The sequence below is a fragment of the Cibotium barometz genome, chromosome 44 (genome assembly GCF_041138505.1).
Source record: "Cibotium barometz isolate CiBa-2024 chromosome 44, ASM4113850v1, whole genome shotgun sequence".
Taxonomy (NCBI): Eukaryota; Viridiplantae; Streptophyta; class Polypodiopsida; order Cyatheales; family Cibotiaceae; genus Cibotium; species Cibotium barometz.
Genome location: NC_141089.1, coordinates 7859097 through 7885840, shown reverse-complemented (window position 1 = coordinate 7885840; position 26744 = coordinate 7859097). Strand labels below are relative to the sequence as shown.

At 43.2% G+C, this 26744-nt stretch overlaps 1 protein-coding gene across 1 annotated transcript in view; it reads left to right on the top strand.

The window, feature by feature from the left end:
- The window catches only part of LOC147612914 (protein TRIGALACTOSYLDIACYLGLYCEROL 2, chloroplastic-like), a 40220-nt gene extending 30314 nt beyond the window's left edge, over positions 1-9906 (top strand). The window contains exons 2-4 of the mRNA XM_086782185.1: positions 8027-8356; positions 8560-8766; positions 9181-9906. Coding sequence (XP_086638311.1) covers positions 8027-8356; positions 8560-8766; positions 9181-9279 — 636 coding nt within the window. The 3' untranslated portion in view covers positions 9280-9906. The remainder of the gene's footprint in view (positions 1-8026; positions 8357-8559; positions 8767-9180) is intronic.
- Positions 9907-26744: the final 16838 nt, after the last annotated feature.

Genomic DNA, 26744 nt, shown 5'->3' with positions numbered 1-26744 from the left:
ATGTGTGTTGGGAGAAAGCTATGGATGAGGAGATGGATGCACTATATGGAAATGAAACTTGGGATTTAGTGCAATTGCCAGAAGGCAAGAAAGCCATTGGATGCAAGTGGGTGTACAAAGTTAAACATAACAGTGATGGAAGCATAAACAGGTACAAGGCTAGATTGGTAGCCAAAGGATATGCGCAGACATATGGGATTGATTATGAGGAAACTTTCAGCCCAGTTGCTAAGATGGCAACGGTGAGAGTTGTGATAGCAGTGGCTGCGTCAAAGCAATGGTCTTTACATCAGATGGATGTAAAGAATGCATTCTTGCATGGGGATTTGCAAGAAGAGGTGTATATGTTGCAGCCACCTGGTTATGAGGATGTGGGTCACCCCGAGCATGTTTGCAGGTTGAAGAAAGCCTTGTATGGCTTAAAGCAAGCACCAAGAGCATGGTCTGACAAGATTTCTGAATATCTTGTCACTATTGGCTTTCATGTAGCCAATGCAGATTTCTCATTGTATGTGAGACATGGTGATAGAGGGGTTGTGCTTGTTGTCATCTATGTAGATGACTTGATCATTACGGGGGACCATGATGCAGAGATCTTTGATGTAAAGATCTTGCTTAGACAGGAGTTCGAGATGAAGGATCTGGGGGAGCTCAGATATTTCTTGGGCATTGAGGTGATTAGGTCACCACATGGTATTGGATTACTGCAGAGACAGTATGGCTTGGACATGTTGTCCAAGTATGGTATGACAGGCTGTAAGCCTATTTCTGTGCCATTGGATCAGAATGGCAAGTTGAGTGTAGATTCAGGAGAGATCTTGGAGGATCCTACTATGTACAGGAGCATAGTAGGAAGTTTGATCTACATGACGATCACCAGACCAGATTTGAGCTATGCTGTTGGGTTGGTGAGTCAGTTTATGCAGGTTCCACGGAAACCGCATTTGGATGCTGTGAGACGCATACTGAGGTATGTGAAGTCTACTTTACATTGTGGACTATTCTATGAGACTGGGACAGAGATATGTGTACATGGGTACACAGATGCTGATTGGGCTGGTAGTATCTCAGACAGAAGATCTACCAGTGGATTCATGTTTTCTTTGGGGAGTGCTGCTGTGACTTGGAGCAGCAAGAAGCAGCCTACGGTTACTCTATCGAGTACGGAGGCCGAGTACAGAGGAGCTGCTATGGCAGCATGTGAGGTAGCTTGGTTGAGAAAGCTACTTGCAGATTTGGGTCTATCAGTGGATAGACAAGTTGTCATTTTCTGTGACAACATTAGTAGTATACAGTTGGCCAGGAACCCAGTCTTTCATGCTCGTACGAAGCACATAGAGGTCCACTACCACTTCGTCAGAGAGAAGATCTTGGCAGGAGACCTTGACCTTGTTTATGTCAGCACAGAGGATCAGGTAGCTGACATCTTCACCAAAGCATTGGGTACAGAGAAGCTCCGCAGATTCAGGGCTTCGCTTGGTGTACATGAGATGGAGTTGAGCTCGAGGGGGAGTGTTGAGATATCGAGCTCTAGTGAGGCGGTGGACACTGATGACCCGCCTGGGGGATAGGCCCCGCACTTACACCACTGGCATGGTTGGTGAGATCTTGGGTGATATGCGGCCAGTGGGATGACAGGCTGTGTGACAGCCACTCTAGAGACTGGCATAGTTATAGCGCCAGCTCATTTAGTCGGGTTCACACTATAGAGAACCCGTGTATGTATTTGGTTGAGTACCTTTCATATTGTGTGTACTCTTATTCTTGTATATGGTGTGTTGAGTGTTGAGTAGAGAAGAAGAAGATTTTCAGCCTCTCACCTTGTGTGTTCTCTATTAGGGTTTTGTGAGTGTGTGTGTGTGCTTGCAAGAGCTCAAGCTCTCTTCCCCCCTGCATCTTTTCACCAAATATGATGCTAAGTGTCCCTAACAGTTGTCACTTTGCCACACATCAATACTTTAGATAATGCTGCCACCACATATGCCATATGCCAAATATGATGCCAAGTGTCTCTAACAGTTGTCACTTTGCCACACATCAATACTTTAGATAATATCCTTCTAAGAGGTTGTTCCCTCACAAAAGACTTATACGGACTAGCAATTGTTCACACACATCGAAACTGCTTTATTTAAAGCCTAAATATAATGTTAGTTTACACAACCACCTAGCACTTGTTTATTCCCACATTAGAGAGAGAGAGAGAGAGAGAGAGAGAGAGAGAGAGAGAGAGAGAGAGAGAAAGAAAATGAAATGATATATTAACGTCTCTAAGAGGCCATAGTGGCCTATGAGACCAAAATTGAGAGTACATCTGAAGTTGGTGTCTCATCAAAGAGAACAACTAAATGAGACTAGAAAGTACAATAAACTGATTGTCCTATAGTCATAAGAACAGAACTGTAAGACTCCGAGATGATACTAAGTAGAAAATATTGGAAAATACTGAAAAATGTATATCAGGTAGATCCATGTATGCTGATCAGTTGAAGTGTTGCCCTCTCCTTGATCAAGTATCTCCGCCATGGGGCTTTCTAGAATGGAGAGGTCGTAGAAGCGAGGTAGGCGCCTCCGATGCCGAGCAATAATGGCTCTAATCTGGCGATGGTGAGGATGCCGTGGTCGGGATCCTGGTGGGCGTGGCCGACGAGCACGACATAAGATAACTGCTCTATCAGTGGTGACTCCCTCGGAGCGTGGTCGGTGCCCTGATGGCCCAATGGAGGAGGTATCAGGAGGTGTGTGAGCTGGGTTGCTGGTACTGGTGCCGGTGCCGAAGAAATTTGTCAAGGTCCTCTGTCTAGGTACATCATGGCTCGGCCTCCTGTCTGCCAAGAGAGTCTCTCTGCGTCTCCTGAGCTCAAGTAGAAACAATCCCAGGCATCTCTGATCCTCAAACTCCATGACCCTGCGTAACGGCCCAAAACCCTCTCGGAAGAGGCAATGATATCTCCCTCAGATCTCATAATAGACTGTACATTGGCAAATGTAGTGTTCCTCTATCTCTACCTCCTGGTAGCATAGCTGACAAATGCGGTCATCCAAGATCTGATGCACATATCGCCCTGTCTCAATCCGCAGCTGGTGTGATGAGGTTCGGATCTGTCCAATGGCACAACGTATCCCATGTGATAGGTGTACATCCATGTACGCCGGGCGGGTGATAAAATCATCCGGTGAGAGGTGTAGAAAATGGCTCTTGTAATGAGTCATTTTCGTGCCCAAGGGCTCAAGGGGGCTAGTCCATGTCCTCTCTGTGTCCACTCTGATGATATCCATCTTGATCACGCGGTTTTGCTCTGAGCGGATGAGATCCAAAAATGGACAATCCAGACTGTACTGAAAGAGTGGTAGTGCCTCTATCCGCAAACCATGTAGGTCAAACCATGATCTCATCTGAGCGTACCAACAATGAGTATCTCCATCCTCTACCAACTATATGGATGAGGTCAATGCCAATCGGGAGTACCTCTGCTGAGGGAGCTCCCATAGCCGTTGTAAAAAGGTAATTGCCTGGAATAGGGCCTCGGTTACTACTGGTGGGGCACCCCGCTCAGCCCGAACAATCTCATGTGGTACTGACGATTTGCTCCGAATCATGCGGGCAATCATCATAATCAGTGGTCTCTCCATGTACTGAAAGGGTGGTAGTGCCTCTATCCGCAAACCATGTAGGTCAAACCATGATCTCATCTGAGCGTACCAACAATGAGTATCTCCATCCTCTGCCAACTGTATGGATGAGGTCAATGCCAATCGGGAGTACCTCTGCTGAGGGAGCTCCCGAACAATCTCATGTGGTACTGACGATTTGCTCCGAATCATGCAGGCAATCATCATAATCAGTGGTCTCTCCATTTGCCTCCATCCCTCATCTGTCCCTCTCTGAGATCTGTGATGTATACTGGGTCTCCAAATTGGAGCTCCGTACAGGAGGGTCGGTGTGACAAGCGTATCAAATAGCCACAATTTGGTGCGTGGCTCCTGAAACTGTATGTGTGCACACTGCCTCTCAAGTGCCCCAAGGTTGCATGCCCTCGAGCTAATCTAGCTGCTGCTGCCTCCTTCAGGGAGAAACGTGGTCCTGTGAAAGTAACTCCCAAGTAGACATATGACGTGACGTACTCTACCGGCTCCCCTCGGAAAGTGAACTGAGGCTCTGATCTCGTCACCCATGCCTGTGTGGTGCTAAACACGATAACCTTGGTTTTCCCAAGGTTCACTGTCAGATCTTTATCCGCATAGAAAGCCTGTAATGCATCCAGGTGTCTCTGTAATCCCTCCGGAGAGTCTGAGATTAGAACAATATCATCAGCATATAACAAGATGGGTATCAACACCCGTGCCAAGCATGCCCCTGGGCCTCCCAATCTGTCTACATCAATGTACAGTTCAAAGAGGGTGGGCGATAGCGGGCATCCTTGCTTCACCCCTTTTGTGCTGGTCACCCTATCAGATAGTCCGCCTGGAGCTCGGACTCTACCTATCACAAACTCATACAAAGCATATATCCCCCACTACATATCCTCGGGTACCTCAATGTCATGCAATCTGTGCATAAGCCTGGCACATGGTACGGTATCGAAGGCTTTGCGGAAGTCCACAAAGCAGCAGGATATCCTTTTCTTATGTGCCCTACCCTCTTCAATAAGTGCCCGAAGTGTCAGTATGTGATCCAAGGTAGTAAATCCTCTCCTGAAGGCAACCTATCCATGTGCTCGATGACCATGCCTCTCTGCCCATCGGCTCAACTCCGACTCCAATATAGAGCCATATAATTTGGCCAGGTAATGACCAATCATGATCGTCTTGTAGTTGCCTAGCACCATGGGGTCCCCACTCTTAAAGAGTGATACAATGATATTCTCTGTCCAGCTTGTCGGGAAACCCTCACAAATGACGATTAAACACATGTATGATGAACGGAGCCAAAGTGTCTCGTGCATATGGGAAGTGCTCTCCAACTAGCCCATCATGATCCTATGCCTTTCCATTCTGTAACCTGTCTATCGCATCTAGCACCATCCGCATAGTAAAAAAGGTGCTGCTAGCCGGTCTAGCTCCCAGTGGAGGGGGGGTTGTCCTGGTGCATCATATAGCTCTAGCATAAGTATGCCATGCCTCAGGTGCAGTAATCGGAGTACCAGGCTGTCTCTCCTGAAACATCTTCCATGCCCTCTTGCTGTCCTTCCCCAGGAAGAGTTGGTAGATCTCCTCCTCTAGCTTAGCCAGATAGGCTCGTTTCTTCCTCCGCACAAGGCGCCGAAAGATCATCCTAGCCTATCTATGCGTGTGAGACCCAATGGCAATCTCACGCTGTAGCTGTGCTCGTGTCTCACGACACTCATCATCATACCAACTGTTCTGTGGAGCAGTGCTGCGGGGGTGGGTGGAAGGGATAATAGTGCAAGGAAACGCATATGAGGCGGATGCACGTAGTACACCTGCCAATCCTCTCGTGATCTCGTCCAGAGGGCTATGCAGGTCTAAAGCGAACAAGCCACCAGATACTACATCTCGATAAACCCCAACTATCTCACGTGTAAACTGATATCTGGAGTACCTAGGTAGATGAGTGGCTGGCCCATCTCTCGGGGATCTACCTACTAGTGTGAAACTCAGGTATGCATGATCGGCTGCTATGCCAATGGGCCTACTGGAAATCGTGAAACCCCGCACATCAGGTATCAATGAAGGAGATCCCATCAAGTAGTCCACTGTGCTCGCTCCCCCTTTAGAGTTCCAGTGTGTGAGAGCATCTGATTCTTGCCATCTCGATAAGCCATTGTATATGACCAACCCATGTGCACTCCCGAGTGTGAGAAAATGCCTGCCATAATCTGTAATCTCCCCCTCATCCTGTGCTGATCTCTGCAACCCTACATCCTCTGCCGTGATCTCCCGATACATAGCCTCTTGAGTATCATACAACTCTGTCTACTCTGTGCTTGTACGTGCATTAAAGTCTCCCAATAGTGATATGTGTCCCATGCTGGCAAACCTCATGATATCATCATATAGTGGTATATAGGGCGACTCTCCTGATGGTGCAAACCTGGAGTGGGCTGGGGGAAAGTAGCATACCGCCACATATAGCTTGCGGAGTCCCTCTCTGCATATTCGGACCCACATGTACCTCGCATCTGCATCTCTATGTACCACATGTATTTTGTCACACGAAGCTCCTCCCTGTAAAGTATTACCACTCCTCCGGATCCTCTGGTACCTCTCACTGTGTGTGGTACCTCTCACTGTGTGTGGTACCTCTCACTGTGTGTGGCTGAGGGCGGAAAACTGATTCCCATCTATAACCCCGGACGTCAGGAAGCCTCTTGTTTGTGCACTGATGGGTCTCCGTATACATAGCAATATCACTGTGTCTGAAAGTATCCTGCATCTGTTCTAAGGGCCCCGTTGCAATTCCACGCCGTGAATCGCAAGGTCTCATAGGCTGTGCACCATCAAGCGGGCCTCCTCTCCGTAATGATGACTCGGCCATCTCTGTATACCGCCCATTTCCCCTCTTTCCTTGCCTCAAGCACACGCGGCATGTGTCCCTTCCGGTGTGCTATCTGTGCCGGTGTAAGGTCCTCATCCAAATAAATCTTTTCCCCCTTTGTTTCTTTGTGGCACTGGCAATTTCATCTTATGAATGCATTTCCTGCTCACCTACAACCACTTTTGCCTTAAATGATTCCAAAGTGTTTTGCATTTCTATGATGTCTTTTTCGCGGTCAGCCATACATGTCTTCAAAGTGCCTTCATACAATGCAACTGTTGTGCCAATCTCTCGAAGCATGTCATCCTTCCATTTCTGCATCTCTTTTTTTATTTGTGTGTGCATCAAAGCTTGGGCTAATTCCATCTCAACCCGTACTTGGGCTTGCATTTCTCCCTTCAATTGGACATATATCTCTTCCTTCAGCGTTTTGTATATCACTTTCCTTTGGGCATGCATCTGCTCGGTCCGTTCCTTTTCAAGCTCCTGTCGCATGGTGTCATCTCTATCCTTATGTGAAGCTGTAGCTCCTCATAAAGGGCCTCGTCTCGTCGGGCCATCTTCGTAATCCTTCGTGAGCCAGGGGACATGATTCCTTCCCTCAGTCTTTTGCGGTAGGCATTTGGTGCCTTCGTGGGGGTGTGAAAGGTTGTCTCACCATCATGTTCCCCCTCTAGGGGTTGAGACATGTTTTCCCCTACTAGTTGCTGCCTTGGGGGCCTGAGCAACGGTTGGTGGTAAAAGGGGCCAAAACTGAGAACTGGAACTGGCAATGCTGTGTTGTTGCAGCAGCAGGCGGAAATTCTCTGTAAAACGTGTACTGATCTTCCTCTTTTCTCTTCTTTATGCTCCCCGCAACGTCACAAATGTGTTGTATGCAGGCAACAGAAAGACCCCCAGGCTGACCAGCAGACAACAGGCGTACACCTCTGCCTTGAGAGATGACGCCCCTTCGGCTTCAGATGGCTCGTGCAGACACACGCATAGCTGCTGATGAAGTACTCGACCTAACGCAGTCACCAGAAATGGCAAACTGGCCGGCGTGGCTGAGACAGCTCACTGGGAGCGATGCCGCCAAAATGGGCGGACCCTTTGCACTCGCGCCGCCCACGGTAGTGGACCCTCTCCACTAGTTCGGGCCCGAAGTAGCGGGAGGTGGAAAAGTTCGCGGTGGGCAACAGGGAACGGCAATGGGATGGCGGCGCTGGCTCTAAACGGCGGCTGCGGTGACGCTTGGTGAGAGAGAGAGAGAGAGAGAGAGAGAGAGAGAGAGCGAGAAATGAGAGAGAGAGAGAGAGAGCAAAAAAACGAGTTTTGTACAGTGAAATATTTCAAAATTTGAAACACAATTTGATACAATATGGCACAGTTGTGAATGCTATACTAATTCATCAACTAGTAACTTTTACTTGAGCATTAGCCTAATCTCATCCTTAACTGCCAGCTTCATTGTCTTCTTGGGACAGCATGTACTAATATCGGTTTTAGCTCATAAATTTTCTCAATTGTTCTACTGCTTGTGTACAGGTATTTGATGCCAATGTTGTGATTCCACGAAACTCGGTGGTGGAGGTCAATCAATCTGGGCTTCTAATGGATACACTCATAGACATCACACCAGCAAATCAGCTGCCACGGCCCACTGTGGGCCCGCTCGATCCATATTGCTCAGAAGAGGGGGTCATTGTGTGTGACAGACAGAAAATCAAAGGTGAGCAAGGTGTGAACCTCGACGAACTCGTGGGTATATTTACAAGGCTTGCGAGAGAAGTCGATGAGATAGGCATCAGTCAAATCTACAGCTTGGCGGATCGTGTAGGCAAATCTGTGGAAGATTCTAAGCCTCTCCTTAGGAAGGTATACATTTTACCCCTTTTAAGGGTTTTTACAGACATCTCTCCTACCCATCAGATGGGGGGGGTTGGATGGGCACATGAGAAATGGGCTTCCCTTTTCGTTTGGAGTGAGTCGTGTCTGGATAGACCCTAAGAAGTGTCAGATTTGATGGGATTCACCATTTTTTTTGGCTCACTGCTATGGCTAATTGGATTGCTTCTCAGGTCACAGGTTTGGTAGGAGACCTTGAGCCCCTCCTCAAAGATGTACAGAATGGCGGCCTCTTGAAAGAGCTTGAGCTTCTTACAAAGGTCCTCAATGAGGCAAGTGTGGATTTGAGGATGTTAAACGAATCTGTCTTGACTCCTGAGAACAGAGAGCTTCTTCGCCAGTCTGTTTCAACACTCACCAAGACACTGAAAAATGTTGAGGTAAGTTCGATTTACAGTCATGAAAGTACATGGATAACTTGCATTCAAAGTCACTTTATGGTGGCCACGTTTTCTATTTTGGTCCATTGTAAAGTGTGATGTGCATGTGCCTTTGTGATGAGGAACACATTCTCCAATTAAGAAGTAGAATGTAATTTCTGTGTGTTCGTGCATGTTTTTTGGGGGGGAACATCTGGGCACAGGCGCTGAAGCATGTGTGTGTGTGTGTGTGTGTGTGTGTGTGTGTGTGTGTGTGTGTGTGTATATATATACACATGCATTCCGCTTGCATGGAGCTTTGTCACAATGTTGTGTGTGTGCATGTGTAGTGTGCTGGTTGGGTCTGTGTGTGTGTGCGTGTGGCATATGTGCCAGAAGTTCTGTAACAGTCAAGTATGCATTATGATCTTGCAGAGCATCAGTGGAGATGTGAGTAGTATCACTGGAGATACAGCAACTAGGCACAATTTGAAGCGTTTAATAGAATCCTTGAGTCGTCTACTTGCAAACTGAATGAGCACTACTTTCTAGCCCTTGCCATGGCAAAGTCCACTTCAAGGGTTACAACAACATCAAACGAGACATTGGTTTCCTTTAGCAGAATAAAGTTCACCATGATTTAGATCTGCATCTTTCAGCACTTCACACAACACTTTCCCCTGGAGCTCATGGAGGAAGGTTTTTCTCTGAGCTCTTGTCAGACTGCTTTTTCATGCACATGGCAAGAGTTGACTTTTTTGTGTCTTAACTTTAATTTGAGCAACCAACAATCAATTGGCCTTGTGTGAAAGGCTGCAAATTCTTTATCAACTTTTTTTTTTTGGTCTGGAAGCTTTTATAGAATGCTTTTTACCTTATGTTTTGGAGCCACACCACTGCACGTTCGTTTTGGCGTACTTGGAAAAAGGATCCAAGATCAAGGGATGTAAACTGCCACCATTATTGTCAGCTTATTAGTAGGAACAATAACTGGCCCATTGAGCTAACCCATTGAGCATTCTATGCTGGGACTATCTGATGTATGAAAATGGGATGTACACCTCCAGTTTCCCTGGACTCTTGAAACTGTTGCAAACTAGTAAACTTTGTGTAATAGCCTCTTATAGCATTGTGGCAATAATTACTATGCCCATCTTTCTAGCTGATTTTAGTGTTCAGGTACTAAGCAAAGTAGATTACTAAATTAACCAAGCGTTTAGCAGAAGACAAGTGTTGTGTTGCATTCATCAAAGGGATCTCCTGAATACATTGTGAAAGGTTTACAAGTAGAGAGTTCATGTCCCTTGTGTGATGAATCTTAGAGAACTGAATTAATATAGAGGAAGACACTAAAACTTAAAGTAAAAATTGATCACCCATTAAGTTGCAAATATGAGATATTTTACCCCCTTAATTATTAGGGCTTTTTTAATGAGCCGTATTTACCAGGACAAAAAATGGTGGGTGGGCTTAAATGCCCCCATAATAAAGTACCTTTTCATCGAAGATTTTCGTAGCTTTCCGACTTATGGGCCAAATTTCTCCTTCCCTATACTGAAATTTCCCCATTCCTTATAAATTGTAAAGTCCAACAATTATGAAGCCTTTGATGATTCTGACATGCAAATATTTTTGCTCCTTTTTTTCATGTCTTGGTACAAGTATCAAGAACATTAGCAAAACATAATGATCTTGACAAGTAGATTGAATTGTCTTAAAAATATATTTAGAAGGGCAATCAGTAAAATAAGGTTAAGTATAATAGGCCTACACTTGTATGAAGGCAATGCTATCCTAAATAGCTTGGAGATAGAAAATTCATCTACTTCATTCATGGAGAAAGGCCTTAATACCAAAACTAATGATTTTTGCTCATGATTTTCATACTAAACTTTTTTTTTCCAGAAAGGAGACTTATATTAAGTATGAAAAAATTTTACAAAATGGAGATTTCACACCAAGAAAGGTGGAGATCTCAACCAATCAGGAGCCCTGTGCTGCCAATAGGGTCCCGAATGAGAGGACGTGAAAAACATACCAATGTCCCACTCTCGCATAAACTGGCCGCGCTTCCTCTCCGCAGTCCTCGAAGATCCGTGAATTCTAGCCCAGGTAGCCATGATGGTGTGAATAAAATCACTCCAAATCTTGCAAAGACACTGAGAAACAAGAACGGGAGTACCCTCAATAGCCTCGGTGCATCTAGCCTTCCAGATATTCCAAGCTGAGATGCTAGCAATAATCTCCCAAGAACTTTCTAACCTCTGTGCCGGAGGGACAAAGTGTGAAAGTGCAAATCCTGAAGACAACACTGCTGAGCAACTCCTTGCCTAACCATAATGGCCAAGCTCCTATCAGTCCCCTCGAATCTCAGCTGTGGCCCAGACCGTGTCAACCAAATGATAGAACTAAAAGAAATGATAGCATCCCTCTTAATCCTACCAAAGAGGTGTGCAATCACAGACCAAACCCTCTGTGCTTCCCTGCATCCCCATAAACAATGGTAAACTAACTCCGAAACTCCTGCACATCTAGGGCATGCTGGGCAAGCACCAGTAACTGACCTCCATTGATTGGTGGCCAGACCACCATGAAGAGAAACCTAGATAAAGGAGGAAATCTGTGGCTTCCTATAAGAATTCCACAATCTCCGCCAAAAAACCCTCTGAATGCTGGGCAAGCACCAGTAACTGACCTCCATTGATTGGTGGCCAGACCACCATGAAGAGAAACCTAGATAAAGGAGGAAATCTGTGGCTTCCTATAAGAATTCCACAATCTCCGCCAAAAAACCCTCTGAATGTCAGTCAAAATGCCATAAGATTTCCAATGGGGTCTAAGAGTAGGGACACTCTGAATGTGTCCCAAGATAAGATGTCTGGCATTGCATACCGTATAACTGAAAAAAGGCATGCTTTTCAAGGGGTTACAAGCATTCTTCCACACCCACTCACCGGGGTCTCAATGCAAATGTCTGATAGGGCAGCCACCATACAACCAAAGGCTAACACTCTCTGTGATCATCCCTGGGGGGGGGGGGGGGGGTGGGGGTCAACAAAGACGTGCTTCCCTAACTTGCCAACAACTCTGACAAGACGAATCTGGGGGCCCTAAAAGCGTGATATGGGTATGGCAATTCATGTTCAGAAATTCGTCGGGTATATAGAGTTCTTAGTGAGTGCACCATGGTAAGCAAGTCCCACGGTACCTAGACTTGTGACATGGCAGGCAAGTCCTACGGTACCTGGACTTCTCGCAAGAGAGTAGCTACCATGCTCATGACTAGTCCCCAGGCACAATGCCTTAAGGTTGGTAGTGAAACCACTCTCAGATATGGGAGTGATGAAGCTAATGATAAAATCATTTCTCTATTTGAATCTATGGGAGGCATTCTAAGGCCGTGTTAGACCTTGGCTTGAAAAACAAAAACATCAATACCTTACGAGACAATGATATAAAAAAGGACAATGCTTTACAATAACTATCGTAACATGACTGTGTAGACAACACCACAATTGATCAAGTTTACCTTTCAATGCACAAGGTTAAGATTCAGGTGGTGAGTTGTTTCCATTCCACCTAGTCCAATGATGGCAATTCACAAGTTGGCGGATAAGGCGATAGAAAAAAACAAAAGGAGAAGCAATAATACATTAGTGTTGGGCCGGGGTCTTACAATCTATATCAACTATTGAATACATTGGTGTTGGATGGTTACACAAGAGTGCAACTATTGAGTCCTTTAAGATTTAACAATCCCCTTCCTTGCATTGAGGGCATTGAGGGATTATTTGGTTAGGTATTCTACATATAAAGGTATTTTCAAAGGTTAATAAAATCAATTTATACGAAGGTATTTTCAAAGGTTAATAAAATCAATTTATACATAGGTATTTTCAAAGGTCAATATAAAATCAATTTATCACATCAAATCTATAATTGTGGAGAATATGAACACAAAACAACTTTCTCGACAAAGTATGGTTAATGAATAGTTAGTGATGCCATTTTGGTTTTAGCAGACCGATGCCCTAGCTTCATTTATAACCTTTTTAGAACTTCCCTAGATAAGTTCTTAATCTTATTTAAATGACATCTTGGTGTTTAGAAGCTTAATCAAGGAGAAAAAAGCGTGATTTTAGTAGATTGCATTTTGTTATGGGCTACCACACCTCCCAAGAGAGAACTCTACCCATTCACAATCGGAAGAAGCAATAGACAACAACTATTGTTGGGTTGCTTGATGGTAGATAAAGAAAACAAACTTGGTAGTCAGGAGGTAATGCCTATACTTCATTATACCATGGCTAAACCCTCTCTCTTAGTAGTTGTGTAGTTGTGTTTAGCATCATTGAGTTGTCGACTAGTAAAGTTCATCTAGGGAAGTCCATGTTCTGCTCCCCTAGCTAAGCTAGCACGCATGCAATAGCAAATGGCTAACGCATCAATATATGCACATGAAAAATTACATCCCAATTGGGGGATCTCAAGATGGGTACACTTGCTAATGCCTTTTTCAGCTTTTCATATACCCATTTAGCATTCATATGTCCATTTGATGACAATTAGCAAGGGTCTAGCATATATGGAATACAAGAAGATGAATCTCTATAATTCCCTACATGCGTCATGAATGTCTGCACACCCTTGTAGTTGATGGGTGGTGGTAACTCCAAAATCACACATATCTTGTTCTCATATATGGAGATGCCATTCTTGGAGACAATGTGTCCAAGGATGACACCCTCTTTAACCTAGAGTTAACATTTAAGTGGGTTCAACTAGATGCGGTAGAGTCTATATCTCTCAAAGACTAGCCTAAGATGAGTAAGATGATCCTTTCACTTCGACTGTATTTATAGGTCATCAATGAATATCTCCAAGATCTCGTTTAATGTTGTACACATTAAGCATTAGAAGGTGATGGGGGGGCATTGGTCATGCCAAATGGCATGATGTGATAAGTGTAGGTTTCCAATTTCCAAGATCTCGTTTAATGTTGTATACATTAAGCATTGGAAGGTGACGGGGGCATTGGTCAAGCCAAATGGCATGGGGTAACAAGTGTAGGTTTCCAATTTCGTCAAATATTGTCTTATAATGATCGGTTGGGTCGATTGTCACCACTTGGTTGTAGCGTGAGAAGCCATCCCAGAAGCTATAAGCCAAATTTCTTATATTGATTGGCTGGGTCGATTGTCACTTGGTTATAGCCTAAGATGCCATCCAAGAAGCTATAAGCCAAGTGGCATGGCACGATAAGCATAGGTTCCCCATTTCATAGCAAATATATTATCTTATATTGATCAGTTGGATCGAATATCACTTGGCTGTAGCATAAGAAGCCATCCAAGAAGCTCTAAGCTTCTGCTTCGATGACTCTTTCTAACACATGGTCATCGGTGTAAGGCAAGGGGTAGTGATTGTGAATATTGTGGCGGCATTAACCTTTTTGAGGTTTAAGCACACTCGGAGCTTTATGTTCTTTTTGGGAACGACCACTATCATCAAGGTGACAACACCCACTTGGTGTGCTCGATTTCATAACAAATCTTGCATCAATGAGCTTGTCTATCTCTTCTTTGACCATTTGTCCCCATACTTGGTATTCATGTGATAGGATCTTTGTTTAGATGGTTTTGCACCTTAATGGAGAGGGATGGTGCATTTCACCGCTTCCAGAGGAATTCCCTTCATGTCAATGTATAACATTCTAAAATTCTTTGAGCAAGGCTACCAATTCTCTTTCTTGCTCAAGGGTGAGGTCTTTGGCAATAAACATTGGCTTAGGTTTTTCACCTGGGCAACAACGAGACTTGATCTTAACAAGGCCATCATTTGAAGTATGTGGCTCTCCATCTATGCCTCTTTGAGTCTTCTCACCATGTACCACTATGTTCCTATGTTGTAGGACTTAAAGTACTCGGGCTAGCCTCAAATCTTCCTCTTAAAACTTGGCAAGCTCCTTGAGTTACGCTTCCTTATCTATCTCGGCATTGACTTTATTGACTAGTGGCTTGGTAGTGCTTGGCTTTCTCAAAGCTCATGGTCTCCTTATCACCTTTATTAGCCATTGTCTTGGTCTAAAGAGAGTAATCTTGATTAGGTCATCTTCCCACTATCTAGAGTAGGTCTCATGTGGATCCACAACCTAAACATAGCGAAACCAATGAAGATCTGTCTCCATGGGAAGAAGGTACTTATTAGGCTTTCTTTATGGTTTTCTCCTTCTTGACCGGTACTGTGGTGGGAGATGCAGCAATGGTTGATTATTTTATGAGAAGTCCTCCAAATCATATCATTAGCTACTCCTGAATTGAAGTCGTTATTGGCTTCGTCTAGGGAGGTTACTTCCATCCCATCCACTCTAACAAATCTTGTTCCAACCTTTTATGAAAGAGTGTCCATGGTTATTGCTAGGACATGAACCTTGTCAGGCTCTAAAGGAGGCTCATAGTCCTAGTTCTCATCTTCACTATCCAAGGTTTTTTGTTGCAACCTTTACACATGCTCAAGCTGAAATGGTTCAGACAGTTGTGTCAAACTCATTGGTGAGAATGACCTAACCCATGGCGTGAGTCTTCCATGTCTTTAGGTTTATTTTGAAGACCTGATTGCCTTTGCATATATAAATGTGATTGGTTTCCTAATCATGAACCAACCTTGCTTCCCTCATGTAAGTCCTTCTTCCGAGGATCATCGTGTATATGACTTAAAATCCATCACCATAAATGTGTGGTGAAAACTTAGTTTGAAGGTCTTAGCCTTGTAGGACCCCTAAGGGTTTATATGTGTTCCCATTGACCAGCTTGTGCCTATAAGTGGTGGGCTTTCCCCAAGTCTCCCAATAATCCTTGGTGATTATGCTACACCATCACCACCATCCAAGATTATGGAGACAATCAACCCTTTTTGTACACAACAGATAACACGTTGTTCATTTTTGTCGCTCTCAAAGTAGTGTCCCAGTTCATGGCAATTTTGGTTGTCCTTTGGTTTTGGTTATGGAGGGAGGGTAGTCACTGGAGCACAACTCATGAATCGTCCTCCTCTTCAAATTCAAGTTCAACTATGTGAGCTCTTAGGTTCCCATTCATCTAGTCGGATAAGTCTCTCCAAAATTGGGAATTTCCTTGTAAAAGAATTATCTACCTACTACTAGGTCTATTGCCAACTCATCAAAGATGTGGTGCTTGGACTTGTGGAGATGGTGTTCATGAAGCCTCTTGCTCTTGAAATCGATCATAAATTGATCATATCGATTGATGTGCGATAATTCATCTAGTCTCTTGCATTGCTGCATCTCATGTAAAAATTCTTAGTTCTAGCAATATAATCCCACATCAAATCTAGCCAGTTCGTGAACCATTTTTAGTTCGTGATGTGAACCAATTGCTTTTCCACGACATGAAACCTTTTCTCTTCACGGCGTGAACTTTTTCTGCAATTTCACGCCTTAATCAAACTCAACTCACGAACCTGGTATTGTCGGATTAAGGCTAAGGAATTCTTGAGACCATTGAAAATCAAACAAAAGGAGATGGGAAATGTAAACTTACTCCAATCACGGGGTAAAGAGCCGAAAATAGTCATGGAAAGAAGTGAGGGAGAAATTTCAAACTTAGAACCCATTAATGAAGAACCCAGAGCAGAGGAAGGGTTTGTAACCCTAGATGAAGAGGATAATCTACCAAGAGCAGCGGGTGAAGTGGAAGACTGCCTGTACACCAAAAAGGACATCGAGCAGATGATCAACCATCTCACATTCCTACAGGACATGGAACTCATAATTCTACAAAGGTGGCTAATGATGAGCCATTCCAGAATGAAGTGACCGGACCATCCCATAGATCGGAGATGCCTAGAAGAGCTAACATAAGAAGAGGAAGAGGTCTAGGTAGGGGGGGAGCAATTCCTCAAAGACCAAGGGTGGATCCAACCATCGATCTTAATGCAGCCACAAGGACGAATCTGTTGAATATGGCTACGAAAATGGGCCGAGGAATGGCCAGGGAACTAGGCACTGCTCTAAAGTCCCGACCATCCCAAATGAAGCCACACATCATTTCCAAGCTCGTTCAAAAATTCTCTAGGGTGGATATCCTATTCAACATGTAGAGATTTTTGAATCCACATGCGAAACCTGCGGCCAGTCAATATCAATGATGTAACAATGATTCATGCTTTCTCACTGACCCTAGAAGGGAAAGCACATCAATGGTTCTGAACCCTCAAACCCGAGGATAAGGTTAACTTCACACGACTCAAGAATGTGTTTGTGCCCCCAACTTTGCCAGAAGTGGCGACAGATGGAGTCCTATGGCACAACTACACAACATCAAACAAAAGGAAATGGAGTCGATGAGAGACTATGTGTCTCAACTAAAGCACTTAAATTCAAGGTGCAAACTATGAGGAAAGGCTAACTGATGATCAGTTATTGCCTTGCTTCTTCCAGAGAGGAGTTAGAGACCACAAGATGTATGATTATCTGGTATCAACCTAGCCGGCTACTCTAGATACATGTTGCAAATTGGCAACCAAGTGAATATGAAGATAATATGCTAGAATTGCCACAACCAAAAGATGTCAAAATATCTTCTGACTTCGCGTGTTTCGAGACACCAAGAGATTGGAACTCGGAGCAAGCAAGTCGGAAACATGACTGTGGACAAGCTCAATAATGCAATACTGGAAAAATTGAAGGTAAAGGAGGGAAGAGAAACATCTAGGCATGGGCATACCTATCTTTGTCCCCGTAGGGAATTGGTGTGGTTCTCTATGTACAGATTGAATCACACTACCACTGAATGTTCATGGTTAAGAGCAAGGCCACTACTCTATTATGCACACTGTGTAAAATTAGGGAATCATGACACCTCCATGTGCAGATATCCAAGGTTCCAAATGGTTGCATAGCTGTCGGGCCACCTAGAGCTCCATTGGCCTTACCAAGCACCACCTGTGCAAATCATTGCAGTTTGCAGGAGGACAACTCAACTCTTCCTATTTACCTAGGGGGATGTTTCGGGTACATGACACTTCACCTCTACCACCATCTATTCTACTACAATGACCACAGGCTAAAATCAACCAAGTATTGATTGAAGAGCCATCAGAAGATATGGATATGGTGCATGAAGTAGAATTTAGTGGAGAGTACTATGAGGAAGCTACGGAGATCGTACCAGAATTTTATGTCCTACAGAATAACATGCTAGTACCTGCGTTTCAAACCACGATGCAGTGGAAGGGTAAGGACATAAACTTAAACATCAGGAGAGGACCGCTATAATGTTTTGGTTATAGTGGGCCGCATTGAATCGCTAAGTGTCCAAATAAGAATGTAGTTCATACACACCAATCCCAACAATTGACTACTCCACCCAATGATATGCCAATACTTACTTGTACTAAATGTGGCATTGATCACTTGATCAAAGATTGTCCATACCGTGCAAGTGGTTCGACTTCTACTTCTAACTAGGCCACTGTCCGGACCATTAGTGTGTAACCTGGAAATATCATGCCACTCAATATCCTAACACAAGCCTAGGCCCAATTAGGGGACAAGGGGAAGAACCGAGCAGATGCAACCACTTCCAGAACTGGCCAGAGAAGGCGAGTGAAAAAAGTGGGTAAGAGTGACACCAGGGTCATAATCCAAGATGGATCTAGAAGAAGATACGATCGACACCGGATCCACCCAATCAAGAGAAAAAGGGGATCAAGCAGTCAACCAAAAAGACCCTGACCTAGAGATGCAAGGGCAAAGACCATCAACCCTAAAGGAATCGGGGAATACCCAAATTCCGAAGAGGAGATAGGCTAAATAATGGGTAAGAGAGATAAGGAAGCTCGAAGATGTCAGGGCCCTAGTAGAAGAGTGTCAACGGCTTCATGAAGCCAAGTTAAGGGCTAACCGGGTCAGGGATACAATGTATCCAAGAAACGAGCCAACTAAGGAAAGAGAATTGGACGTACCTACTCCAATTCCAGAAGAGACGGAAGAGGGATCTCAAAGAAACACAATGTCAAGAATGTTTGAGGAAGATGCACAGAATGAGTCCATCCATTCATTTCATGGAAGGAACCCTCAATTGCCAGAGAACCCACGGATATAGGCAACCTTGCGGTTGTACTATCCACTTCTGTGCAATTGCCATTGGGACAACTACTACGCATTTCACCAACATTATGGGCAGACATAAAGGAATGGGTAGAAGGCGGACTAAGGCCGACCGACACTACTACAGAGGATGTTCTGTCACCTCTGGCAGAAAGAACCTTAAAACACACAAGAGAAAGAACAACCAGAGTCATCAAGATACCAGTTAATCAATTGGGGCATTATTACGAAAGTGACGACAGTAATGCTACAATCCCAATTCATCAACATCAGGTACCATGCACTAGCTATCTTGGATGGTGGGGCAAGGCTTAGCATCATCACAAAATGGTGTTAGGAAAACTGGGAAAATCTCGATCTAAAAAGAGTAGATCTAATCGTTAAAATGGCAGATGGAACATCTTTAAGGCCCATTGGGCTTTTAGAGAATCAAACTCTTTACGTTTTGCTACCATCATACATTTGTAGTAATGGATTTTCCGCACCAACTAGACTCATATGACATAATATTAGGGAGACTCTTCTCATATGAAGGAATCCAAATTAGTGCACGATTGGGCATTAGATCATATGTATGTGCATAGGGATTCACAAATTTTAAAGATAGATCTGAGAACGTGAAGAGAACACCCCATGGAAGGGCAACTGTTCGATAATGATTCAGTCACAACTAAGTGGACCACATCCATACAAATATGCCAGCCCACAGTGGAAAATTCCAAAGAGGAAGAGGAAATGGAAATGTATGCATCACTTCCTCCTCCAGATTTCAATGAAAACTGGATGCATGTGCTAGCTACTATAGATGTGATGCAACCCAGAGGAACATAATATGTAGAATCTCGAACTTTTCCCACTACCTCTGTCTGTATGGTCAATTGGTAAACCATTGATGAGGAATCAGAAGAGGAGGTCTCTAGCATAGAAGGGACTGGATCACAAGGCCGTACCAGCGCCCAACACCTTAGAAGATAGCAAAAGCAAAAATGATATATTGCTCGACGAAATGCCCTACTACAAAGAAAACCCACAAATGCCCAGTGGCTGAGATACCTCGAAGCCACTAAGGTACATGACAAGTTTTCTGGATTGCGGTGGGATATCACTTGAAGGAAAACATAAGGAGAAAGTTATCCTTCAAGAACCAGAAATGCCTAAGCTTACAAAAGCTGGGCGTCAAAAACAAAATAAAGCTTTGGCAAAAGCTGAGCGAGAGGCCAGGAAAGTTAGACTTGCTTTCAGTACCATACCACTTCAAAACCTACACAGTTGACGAACGAAAAGTGGTCCGACTAACGGCAAAAAGGGTTAAAGAAGATGGGCTGTCCACATCATACGATGACCAGCTGAAGTCAAGGAAGTTGATATTGCGGGAAGCCAAACCTGTTTATATCGCTAAGGACTTGACTTCGGCTGAAGAAAATGAGCTCATTACTCTCCTTAATGAGTTTAAGGATTGTTTCGCTTGGAACTACAAGGAGATGAAGGGTGTACCACACTTGAGGTGATACAACATACGATCCCAATCATGGAAGGATCGAGACCAATGAGGTAGAAACCATACTGGATCAATCCTAAATATGCGACAATTGTAAAGGAGAAAATTGATAAACTCATTGCTCTACGAATTTCATCTATGAGATAAAACATATGGATTGGTTGTCACCAATCGTAATAGTGCCAAAAAAGACTGAAAAACTTAGGGTATGTGTCGATCTTAAAAAGGTTAACACAGCTACTTGGAAAGACCATTATCCATTGCCCTATATGGAACATGTTTTAGAGAGAGTGGCTGGTGAAGAAGCTTACAACTTCTTGGATAGATTTTCATGCTATAATCAGGTGTCTATAGCACCAAAAGACCAGCATAAGATAGCTTTCAATACAATGTGGGGGAAGTTTGCATACAAAGTCATGCCTTTTGGTCTTACCAATGCCCCAGCAACATTCCAATGATTGATGTGCATAACTTTCAAAGACTTGCCAGGAGGTACATCATACTCTCCCACAAGACACCCTTGAAGCTTTTACTAATGATACTATTCTAGAGTCCTTGTCTGGTGTAGAATATGAAGGATTCATAAGAGCTGGCAATCCGCTACTAAAGCCAAAACTGATGTTCAAGGTGTTAATGTGCAAATAACACCATTTGAGCCAACTTGAAGGATTCTACCAGAGGCCTACTCAGATGTCACACCAACAAAGCAACATTATGTACCATACCCTCTCCGAGCACCTCGCCCAGAATTAGAAGAATGCTACCTTTGGCTGGAGAGGGCACCTTATGGTCTAACGATGCACGTCACACCAAGTTAGCCAATCCACAATTGGCTGACCTGTTGGAAATCAAAATGGTAACATTTATGATTAGTTATTGCTTTTGTAGGTGGAGGAAGGCTTACCCACCAGTCCACACAAGGGGGGGATATACAACAATTATCACATATGATGCACACCCCAAGCTGGAAGATTTTGGCATACAACGAGACTGGAGAAAGGAGTTCCTCACAATTCCAAAATACAGCCATGAATATATGTGTGCACTACCAACTCAATGAGTTGATCCCTTATACATGCCACTAAAGAGGAGATGGACACCTCTGGAATTTTAAGAGGCCAAGCAACGAGATTCGCATGTCTGTTATAACTTCCCAATCTTCATGCCAGCTAAATTTATAGACATAAGGGAACAAAGAAAACAGATGTTGAATTGGATACAGGCATGGCGCCGTATCCCAGACCCAGCAATAGTGGCGAGTGTTAGATTCTTAAAATTGATCGTAGTCTTGATCGATTAACCCAAGGAACGATATGATGGGTATGATGCTGATGAGCAGCTGCAATTTGACATGAATCAAGGTCCCTCTATAGAGGCATGATGCTATACTATCATCACCTAAGGTGTCTTCCTGCCTACATGCATGTCACATTCGAGGACATGGTCGGCACCGGGTTTTGGAGATCAGACTCAACATTCAGAAGAACCCTCAAGAAGCTTCAATCACGCCGTAACTTCTACCATCATGAATTTGGCAACTAGGTCTTTCGACCTTAATAACAGGTTCTGAGGGTAGAACCTACATCAAGTAGGGGGAGATGTTAGTCCCATTTTAGATTAACAAGTATGCTCCTCCATATAAGGACATTAATAAGTGTCATGCAAAGGCACTACAAAAGTTGTACATTATGAGATATTGGCCACCCAAGGCCTTAGTTAAGTAAGTTTTGGGCACCCAAGTGTCAATAAGAACCAATTGTATATAAGGCATTTTCTTATAATGAATGGACACAATCCCCCTTCGTGCTATTGAGAGCTCTTCTTTGTGACTTGAGAGAGATTGAGAGAGAGCATTCTAGCACTTGTGCCTCTTCTATGCTTGTATGTTGCATGCTTGTGTTGAAGAGTGAGAGAGAGTGATTGCCTTATGTTATGGTGCGAGCGACTCTACGATAACAGCGTGGAGGTGGAGCTTGGAGGATTGGAGCTACTCAAGTGAGCTTGGAGGCCTCAAGGGACTCAAGTTGGAAGCATTGGTAAGTGTCCTACGATAGTTGTGTTCTATTGCTCTTCCCTTAGGTGAATGCATTGAGTTCTCTCTTGGAGATGTGGTAGCCCATAACATTTGGTCATCATCCTTGAGATGTGGATCCTTCCCATGGCCTCACAAATTCGATCGAACCTCTATGTGTATTGAATGGGATCACCAATTTCATCAAATTCGATCATCATTCTTTAGATGTGGATTGGCTTACTGTTTTGCCCAACTTTGAGCCTCTATGTGGCAACCCCCCTCCCATTTCAAATGCCATCCAAAGCATACCTTTTACGTATTCACGTGGAGGTGGAACGTAAGGGAGTTGTTGCACAAAACCGTCTATTTCAAGGTTTGGGATTTATTGCCCATGGTGCGGTTTTGAATAGCACTTATCCTATGTCGACTTGGCTTTGTGAGGCTAAGCTTTATGCCTGCTACTACCGTAGGGCTGAGGACATGTTATGTAAATTTCCTTGTGGATCCCTTAGGTTTAAGTTATTCCTAGATATTAGCTCTTTAGCCTCCCCCATGTCCCCTATTCCTCACCTAAATGGAGAAGAGCTAAAACTTGGTTATGGGTGAAGAAGCTTCTATAGTGGGCTCCTTGAGACGTTGGGACTCCTGCTCTTGCATTGTGTGTGCTTGTTGTGCTTATGGTTGGGTGTTTTGAGGAACACATATCCTTAATGATAGTATAATAAAAGAAACAAGCCCTCATTTGCTGTAAATTGTGATTGTTAAGCTACTTGGCTGTGGCCAACTTTGGATAAATCTAGCTCAAGATCGACACCAAATGTTTTCAACATTGTGGTGTCCGCCGACATGGTTTGAACACTTCCTAAGGGAGTGAACCTTGAGGTTTTTGGTCTTGCTCTCACGCCTTCACTATAGCTTCACCCAAAGATAGGGTGGTTTTATGCTCTTTTCGACGTTGATGGTGCTATTACAAACCAGTTGGTAAATTTAGGGCTTGAAGGACCAAACTAGCTCCTACTTCTATGTGCTTCTCTATTCTTCCTTTGCTCACATCTATGTTTAGTTAGCTTCTCTCATCTCACAGCTCCTCACCCAAGGTAAATCTAAAGGAGTTTTGCCTTCTTAATAGGGGAGCGCTCTCTTAAGTGCTGGTCATTTGTTGGGACCGAAGACTATGGGTAGGTTTAAGGAAGTATGGTTTGATGCTCTATATTGTTGTTTCCAAGAATTGATCCAGATGAGGTTTGCATCAAAATGCTCTACAATTAACTATATTATCATTTCCAAGAATCGATATAGATTGGGTTCACATCAACAGTTCACTCTGGTATTGTTGGGCTCGCATCTCTAGGTTTACGCCCCTAGGTTCATGTTTCCAAGCTCACATCTGCAAGCTCATGTATGCAAACTAATGTGCTTCATTTTATTATTGAATAGGCATGCCTAAGGTACGAACTTTTATCTAATAGGTCCATGGGTTAGTATGCAATTATTGGGCTACCCTAATGCCTCAATAATTGCAAAGGACAATGTTTCTTAGAATTTGTAGTAGAGATTGTATGATAGGAAAATCCTTAAAGAACATGAGTGGGTATGTCCTAACAAGTCTTTAAGCTAGTAATAATTGGTTGGTACAATATTAGGTATGCTTACCTTTAGACTCACGTTTGGTTGGTATAATAATTAGTTGGTACAATATTAGGTATACTTACTTCTAGACTCACATGTGGTTGACTCACATCTCTAGTCTCATGGCTCACGTGTGGTTGACTCACATCTCTAGTCTCGTGGCTCACATGTCCAAACTCACGGCTCACGTCCCCAAGCTCAGGTATGTTGACTCATGTGTTTGACTCACGTCTTTTTTCGTGAGACTGTGGGCTCACATCTCCTAGCTTAAGAGCTGGTTTGACTTGGTTTTTGGAGTTTTTGGAGTTTTTGGACTTTGGGGTGATTAAGGATCCTAATGCTAGTTAACGATGGCTATATTTGTGTAATAAAGTGGTGATTAAGGATCCTAATCCTAGTTAATGGTGGTTATATGTTTGTAATAAAGTGTTTCTTTATTGTTTTTTAGACTTTGGGGTGATTAAGGATCCTAATCCTAGTTAATGGTGGTTATTATATGTGTGTAATAAAGTGTTTGTTTTTTGTTTTTTGTTGATTTTGCCTGCTTGTAAACTACTTATTGTTTTTTATTGATTTTGCCTGCTTCTAAACTACTTATTCCAATAATGCATGAAAAAAATATGAATTGCATAAACAAGAATTGACTATCCCACTCTGATTCACACCTAATGGAGCTTAATGTTTATGTTTTTGGAGTGGATTCCATTCCTAATCACGATTACTAAGCTATTCCTTGGCTCAATGCATTGAAATCTAAGCCTCGTGGACTCCAAAATCATGCAAATCACCGAGAAACCACGTTTTACCCTTTCAAGATATAAAACTAGAATGCCCTAATGTAACAAGCTTCAAACAAAATCAAAAGCAACAAAACTAACACATTAAGGCTCCAAAATTGTATGTTTTTCAGAGTGTGACCTACTAATAAACACTGCGCAATATTGGGTAATCCCAATAGGTTGGAAAGATGGATCCCAATCCACCTCCATTAGGTTTTTGGATCCATTGTCAGAAAGGATAATAAGCATATTCAATACTTCCAAGCTTAAGCGATTCCACTCTTCACATTTAATCCGGTTCATCTTTGAAAAACCCTCTCCAATCCACCATGCTTGCAACAATAACTAGGCATTCACACGAAAGCTTCTTCATTTCACATCCCACTCCTCATTGTGACCACAAAATTGCCATGTATTCATTCATGGGCATGCTCACTTCAATCCGATCCATAAAGAATCTCACATGCTTTCACATTCATTAACTTTGTAAACTTTTCCAAAACATATATCCATATCTTACCCATGGCAAATCAAGATTTGTGATTACGTGGATAGTCCATTGGACTAAAGACTTTTGCTTCCTCAAAGAGCTTCAAATCTGAAAATTGAACACTTTAGACAACTCTACCAACAAATTGCCTACCCAATGCTATACAACTTTCCTAAGAGTTTGTCCCACTGAATTCCATTAGAGACATTACATGTTGATATCCAGGTTAAGGTGGAATCAAAGCTTCGTTCATGTATGCATTTTGCTTGGGGCACACAACAACCGTAGGCCAAACACACTTGGAAGCTTACTTTGCCCTCAACAAAGGCGGTGAGCAGTGCCTTGCTCGAAAGGGGGTGTAAAACCAGTTTGTTAATGAGTTAGAGGCCACCCACGACTTTCAAAAAGACATGTAAACAAATTTATGGGCTGCAAGCTACCCACAGAGGCATGGCACTTTAAACTCTGTGAATGGCCTCTATGTCTTCTAAATGGGGTTGCAAAACTTGCAAGTTGCCAGGCCAAGTCAAATGTACTATGTAACTTCAGTTTTAACTAGCCTTGATTGACTCGGAAGATTACAAGGCCCAAAAAATAAAATAATGTAATATTAGTAATAATAAAAAGTAAAATAATGTTATTAATAATAACAAGCATGATTTTAAATTTATTAATATTTTTTTTCAAAAATTTCCTTAAAAAGTTACCCTTCTATATAGAAAGGCTTTTTTTTGCCTTTCTTTGAGAAGGGCTATTTTTTTACTTTAACCTTCTGTTGAAGGTTCGAATTTTTTTGCCTCTGATATCTCTGTTTTGATTAAAGATTAGGTTTGGCTTAATGGCATTAAGCTAAAGGATGGCTAAACTAAAGAGCTATATGCACTAATGAGAAAAGGAGATGCCAATGTAGTGTATTGCAATAAAATTTGGAAAGTTAATTGGAGCCCCCTAAATTGGAAGAAGAGGTGGGAACTTCTTTGGGATAGCCAGATTCCCAATAAATTTTAGGTTTTTATGTGGAGGGTATGTATTGGGCGTTACCTATTGGTTCCAAATTGTAAAAGAAAAATATCTCCAGTGGTAGCTATCCCAGGTGTAAGTCATCACTAGAAGATGGTAAACATGTGTTTTGGGATTGCCTAGCAATTAGAGGAACATGGTTCAAGTTGTCAAAATGGATTGAGAAGAGTTTGGGCTTCCAGACATTCTGGGGGGATTGGATCTTGGGCAAATGGTCTTTCAGTGATGAACAGTCTGGGTTGCTTTTTAATATTATCAGAGCCTATGTCTTGTGGGAAATATGGTCTAACAGGAATGCCATTGTGTTTATGAAGGTTATAAGCACTGGCTTGCAAGAATCAGATTTGATACACAAATGTGTGTGCTTGTGCTGGTCTGTTTGCAATGTGAATAAAATGAGGTGTACTGAGCTGGATGTGTTGTTACTAAAGTTGCAAAAG